Here is a 6,652-nt window from a genome sequence, read left to right on the forward strand (position 1 = left end):
TGAAGCTCATGTAATAATATCTGGAGATTTTAATCATGTCACCATGGATTTCACTCTGGCTGGTTTATGCCAGGTTGTCAACTGGACAGGATAATCAATTTACTGAACACTAATGTCTTACACCCACGAGTCTTACACTGGTGACACCAGTGTAAGACTCGTGGGTGTTCAGATACTGTGATTCTCCTTTGTAGAATAATCCACAGAAATAATTGAGCTCTTTCTCAGCGTCGAACATTTAATTTATTTTCCGCTACTCAATCAGCTGTCTGTCACCAAACTCAACTGACCTGCACTCAGCTGTTCCCGAACATTCGCTCCTCTCCCCCATCCAGGGAGCCTTTCAAAATAAAACATTTTATATTCTAATAACTCCAATTTTTACGCTTACACATACAAGGCAATTCCCCTTCCCCCACTGGTCACTCATGGGAGCTCATAGGAGTTCTCAGATTCACTAAGACAGTGAATCTGAGACTCACTGTCTCAGATTATCTTAATTTCTGTGTAGACGTGGTGCCGGCCTCAAACCCCTAAGACTGTTCGATGTTACCCAAATAACAAAGCATAGGTAACACAGGGAGTCATGACTGTCCTCAACCCGAAGAAGGCCTACAGAACTAAAGATGAGAAGATAAAGGCAGCATATAGGGAGGTAAAACATTGCCTGAAGAAGGCAAACGACTGCTACAGGAGGAAAGTGGAGCAGAAGCTGAGGGAGAACTGCTTGAGGGATGGGATAGTTTTAAAACCATTACAGTTTTACAAGTACAAAGTGTTCGAAAACTACTAGTTATAACTAGTCCAATATGTTCTACTATTGTTCGTTTTAGCTCAAGGCTTGAGGTAAAACGAAAAATCTTAATGACTCTGTTGTTACAGCATTTGACAGTATAATAACACTTGATGATAAAATTTATAACTGGTGCTACATGTTACAGTTTACTTGAGGAAAGGGGCCATATTAATGACAATTATGGTCTCATGATAGTCACAGTTAAGACTAATAACAAATGACAGAGTAATCTAATAATACACAGAGATATATGACATACTTTAAAAATATCATCTTTGTATTAAAAGTGTCCTCATTTACCAAATGATACTTACTGACAACAGTCAAACATTCATGAAGACTCCTTTATGTTCATGACAGGTGTTATGTCATGTTTATGACAATGTCATGTCAGTCTTATGTACAGCACCCGCTTCACGGCAGACGCTGCACCAATTCGCCTGTCGATCTCCCGCTCCCTTCTTCCGTCATTCGTGAACAAGATCCCCAGATACTTAAACTCCTCCACTTGAAGCAGGACGACCCCCCTGACCCGGAGAAGGCACTCTACCCTTTTCGGGCTCAAGACCACGGCCTCGGATTTGGAGACACTGAGCCTCATCCCAGCCGCTTCACACTCAGCTGCAAACTGCTCCAGCGAGAGCTGCAGATCATGATCTGACGAAGCCAACAGGACCACATTGTCTGCAAAAAGCAGAGATGCGATCCTAAGGCCACCAAAACGGATCCCCTCAACACCTCGGCTGCACCTAGAAATTCTGTCCATGAAAGTAATGAACAGAATCAGTGACAAAGGGCAGCCTTGGCGGAGTCCAACTTTCACCGGAAACGACTTACTGCCGGCAATGCAGACCAGACTCTGACACCGGTCATACAAGGACCTAACAGCCCATATCAAAGAGCCTTGTACCACATACTCCCGGGGAATCCCCCACAAGGCTCCCCTAGGGACACGGTCGAACGCCTTCTCCAAGTCCACAAAACACATGTAGACTGGTTGGGCGAACTCCCATGCACCCTCCAGGACCCTGCTGAGGGTGTAGAGGTGTAGGGATGTTAATGTTTTTTTTATTTTTATTTAATGCTTTAAGTGTCTGATGCATATCTAGAGTACTGTGTGGGATACAGAAATGACCCAAAGGGATTAATAAAGTTTATGTCTGTCTTTCTATATATTCCTTCCAATGATCAGCACTCATCACATTTATATTGTCGGTTGGTAATGTCACCTTAGTCCCACTGCTTTTGAACAGGAACTCATCTGTTTTACTGAGTAGTTGTCTTCCTTCTACTCTTTCATTCATACTAATTTAAGCCTGTGTCTGATGACATAGAACAACATGAGGCTGATTGCTTCTCTTAACACTGACGTGGGTGTGGCAAAATGGCAAAGTCCAATCTTTTGTTATTAGATGATGAGTTTGGGGCATCATCTACTTTGCACCAAACTGGACATGAATGACCTTCATTAACCTCTAAAGAGGCAAATAGAATTATACTGGAATTTGACTCCAGTGTGCCCCATGGAATACTCCAACAGCCATATTTCCCTGATATGTCATCTGTACCAGATTTTTTAAGCATTAAAGGAGCACTGGTACACACATTGGTTCCTTCCACTCAGAGTAGAAACGGAGGATTATTAGGTGACTCCTTCAGCTTCTCCCTGTGTATGACATAAGGTTGAAACTGTATACACTACCCATGAAAACCACACATGATGCATTCAGAAGCCTACAGGAAGACCTCACCAATTATTCACCATGAAACAGGAAATGAGAATAACTTCTGCACAAGATCAGTTTTTAGTGAAACCTTAGAGACTTTTTGCTAGATTCATACTGAACTGGACTGATTGCTATTTTCAAGATTCACCAAATGCTCTGCCAAGGGGACAAGTGAGAGCATTTCCGACAGCGATGGATGGCGAGGCAGGAAAACCTGTAGCCACCACAGTCACAGCGGCTGTTTGCTGCTATAATTATCATTATTATTGCTGACTGATGATCAAAACACTATTTTAGGATCATTTAATATGTTTTCTTCCTTGTTTTGCAGGACTGAATCAAGATGGGCCTACTTATTTTTCTAAAGCTTCTGCAGAACCATTGTGTTTCATAAACAGACAGTTTGCTGTTCTTTGTTTTTGCTTTGAAGAACTGGAAAATACTATCATCACTAGGGGAGCTGCATTTTTATGTGGATCAAAAGAATAATAAATAAAGCTTTCTTTATCATTCTGTGGAAACAGTCCTTCAGAACTGTAATACATCAATTACATAACATTAAGTTCCTCATTAGAGACAAGACAATGTACACAGTGTCATTTATTATGTCCATGGGTAAAGACATTTCTAATTTGACTTTGTGATAGTCTTGGTTGCAGGGACGTCCTCCATGCACTTGAGGATGTACTCAGGCACAGATTAAAAGTAATGAGGCTCTTTCAATGCTTTAATTTTTTTTTTTTTTTTTTTTTTTTACTTTAATGTCATCATTTGCTTCAAATACTGGACTGACAGAACAAAAAACATTAGGGCAGGACTTCTATATTTTGTGACTTGTAGAATGGAATCTGTTAAGGGATAACCGTAGTCTTGTGTCTGAGTGAAAAAAATAAAAAAAAAAAATTCTGACACAGGTATGCAGATTTATTTGGTAGTATTTGTTTCAGATCATTTTGGACAAAACTAAGTGTAAGATTTTTTAAAGTGTGACTCAAAGAATACAATTTATATCTTGTACTTTAGAATTTGAAGTGGTGTAACTGCTGTTTTGTATTTGTGAAAGATTGAAAAACATCCACCATTGCAAAAACTTTTAAAGTTTTTTTTTTTTTCCTGAAAATTAAATTCCTCAGTTACAAGGCAAGGTACAAACGTTTGCACTGAGAATGCCTCCATACTACTGTCCTTGCTGAGCAGCACTCACCGACTCTTTCATTTTTCTGGGTGCAGGTGTCCCTTTGACCACTAGATGTCCTTATTCAATCAGTTTTCGCTTGACAGATGCTGCTTCGGGGGTAGTGTGAAGTGGGTGGGGGGAGTGAGGGAAGGAAAGGAGGTTCTACTGTTGTCCGTGGCTCGGACCAAAGCGGAGTCAGGGTGTTAACCACGCCCCTCTCATGAATAATACACCTCCCGTTGAACAGGAGGAGGCTAGTGCCAGAAGGAAATCTCCAGACGTCAGCGCTTGCTCACTCGTGGACGGAGATTTTCGATCATAATATCACCATCCGTGAAGGATAAGGGCACTCTTATTTCCGGTGATGAAATGGGCGTAGGAAGACACTGGAATCCGCCTTATGTACTTCGACTCCGCTGGTTTCCGCCGGGTATTTACGGAGGAGGACACACTAAGGGGTGGAAATTAGCACAGACGGCCGTGACCAACATATTATCTACCAGTCAGACGTTGTTTTTATCGCACGTGTATTGAGGAAAAACATTAGTTGAGGTGGGTTTACTGTATCTTCAAGGGTTTATTTCAGTGTGTGTGCGTTGTGTGAAACCCATGTGTGACCGAAGGAAGGATGTTATTGTAAAGAGCTTTGTGCTTGTGCTTTATCATTGAGCGTCCGCGTTTGTACGTGCATGTTCGTGTGAACAAATCCTACGCCATCACATCTTTCAAATTCATCAAAACGAAATGCGCTCAAGCCTTTGTAATAATTATATTCAAATCAAAAATTATAAGTGAACTGAGGTTGATACAGATGGATGTCTGGATGTTTAATTTGAGATCAGTAATATTGCTTGTGTTGATGAATGTTATGGTAGTCACTTTGTGCTTACCTCAGCAGATCAGTGCTGAATGACCACAGGGAGTTCATATCCCTTTAAAATGTGAAATGAATACATGAAGATAATGCAAGTATTTCCATATGCTGTCCGTGATGCTAGAGTCTCTTTTCTGTGACATGGTGCCTGTAGTGTGCGACTGTTTCACTTGTAGTTGTAAAAAAAAAAAAACAACAACAACACTGTAGTTCTGATAAGACTGGAAATAGACTAATGGTGTATTGGGCTGGATGTTTGTGAGGCAGCTGGAGATTTACAATTGTTTTGACAGGAAACACCAATCCTTTGTTTGGATACTGCAAGAATAATGTTCACACTTTGGAACATTTCTGGCACTGTTGAATTTCACAGTGTAAGTAATATGAACCTGAATTCATATTAAGTTCTTATTATATATCATGCTCATGGAGAATCTAATACCACATGAACAAATTGTTTATTGAGGTCCTTTGTATTCCCCGCCTTGTCTTGCTAGACAGTAGTAATGCAAATGGATGTAATCCCGTAGTAATCTCCTTTATCCTGTACTTCATTGTTGGGGTTTAACCCTGCTTCAGTTAACTTCCCCCCAAATATCCCTTTGTCTAGTATTAGTTTAATTAGATGACTCACAACCCCGTACCCCCCTAGAACAAATGGACAGACTGCAATACCTGTTATGTTGACTTGATTGTGTGCTGTCCTTTCAGTTGAGTTCACATGTGTAGTCTGAAAGCCGTTTTTAAGTAGAAAACTGGCAATTTATTGGCAGCTACACAGTGGTACATTGATACACAGTTCAGTCTGATTTATATGTAATACAAGACAATCCCCTTGAGTTCATAGTTCCCCCTGGTCAGAAGTTATCTTTGTTAGGAAGCACACCAACTGCAGCAGCATGCCATCGACCTTGCAGCAACCTCTCTTTCTGACTGTGAAAGTGCAAACTAGTCCCTCTTAAAAGGACGGAATGGTGTGTGTGGCCATATATCCATAGGGTCAGCTGTTGCTGATTGGGACTGTACTTTACCCCAGGCACAACTGGGGTAAATTTGATGCTCCTTAGAACAAGTGTGGGAGTTGTGGGAATTTATTTCCAAGATTTAAGTTAACTTTATGGTTATTCATTCCAACACCAAACAATTCGAACAACATGTTCCATTCAATTTCAGTCCAATTCGGTTTATTGTTGTAGTGCCAATTTACCACTGATGTCATCACAATGCACTTTACAAAAATGGGTTACCAATGCTGTAAACACACCCAAAACATTATAGAGATTCTGGTACTGGTACCATGTTTTATACTTCTCTGTATATTCCGACTGTTTTTTTTTTCTAACAAAAAGTAGTTTGCATTTGCTTGTAAAAATAAAGCATCTGTTTTTAATTTTTCACTCACTTTTTAACTGTTGTTTAAAACAAATCTATATTATTTATTTATAGCACATTTACTACCCAGTACAGATAATCTGGTGATGATAGTTACAAGAAATGTCCAAATAAATCACATATGTATGTATTAGTACTCTTCCAAGAAAAAGAGAGATTTGGAGGAAGTATTTGCCAAACAATTTCTGTGTGTTGATGCAGAATTTATATAAATTGATGTAAGTTAAGGTTAAGGGTGGGGCCAAAAAAACATGTAGTTTCAGGGTGGCACATAGGCCAGCAATAGAACATGCACCCCCATATGGGAAGCCTAGTCTGGGGTTGCAGTCCTGACCTCAGGGCATTTGATAAACATGTATTTCCCCATTCTCTCTCTGCTACTTTCACATCTAAATAGGGGTCCGCTGATCACTCAGCTGGCTGATAAATTGGCCACGATCTCCTCAGTTTTGGGAGATGGGTCATCGGCTGATACTTGTGAAACCGATCTTATTTACCGCAGCAAAGATTTAAATATCAACCACTGCACTCTTTTGCTCTGGCATGAGAGAGGTTTGATTGACAGACCCAGCCACCAGGTCATGTCTGCACATTTGTAGTTAACAATAGCAGTGTTGTGGTACTCGAAATTGGTCTTGGTCTCGAGACCGGTCTTAAGACCATTTTTTGATGGTCTCGGTCTCGTC

The 6,652-nt window shown here is 40.5% G+C and overlaps 2 protein-coding genes across 5 annotated transcripts in view; both read left to right on the forward strand.

Annotated features, from left to right (window-relative positions):
* The window catches only part of LOC106936076 (actin-related protein 2/3 complex subunit 1A-like), a gene marked incomplete at its 5' end in the record, with an annotated part of 14,266 nt that extends 11,231 nt beyond the window's left edge, over positions 1–3,035 (forward strand). Inside the window, one exon of the mRNA XM_015016871.1 lies at positions 2,855–3,035. Coding sequence (XP_014872357.1) covers positions 2,855–2,860 — 6 coding nt within the window. The remainder of the gene's footprint in view (positions 1–2,854) is intronic.
* Positions 3,036–3,844: 809 nt separating this feature from the next.
* The window catches only part of LOC106936077 (protein TANC2-like), an 83,711-nt gene continuing 80,903 nt past the window's right edge, over positions 3,845–6,652 (forward strand). For 3 of the 4 annotated variants that reach the window (XM_015016873.1, XM_015016874.1, XM_015016877.1), the window contains exon 1: positions 3,845–4,252. The gene's annotated coding sequence lies outside the window, so the exon portion shown is untranslated. The remainder of the gene's footprint in view (positions 4,253–6,652) is intronic. The other variant, XM_015016872.1, reaches the window with a different exon arrangement.

Source organism: Poecilia latipinna, unplaced genomic scaffold, assembly GCF_001443285.1.
Source record: "Poecilia latipinna isolate Pla-1442-1.1 unplaced genomic scaffold, P_latipinna-1.0 Scaffold2075, whole genome shotgun sequence".
NCBI lineage: Eukaryota > Metazoa > Chordata > Actinopteri > Cyprinodontiformes > Poeciliidae > Poecilia > Poecilia latipinna.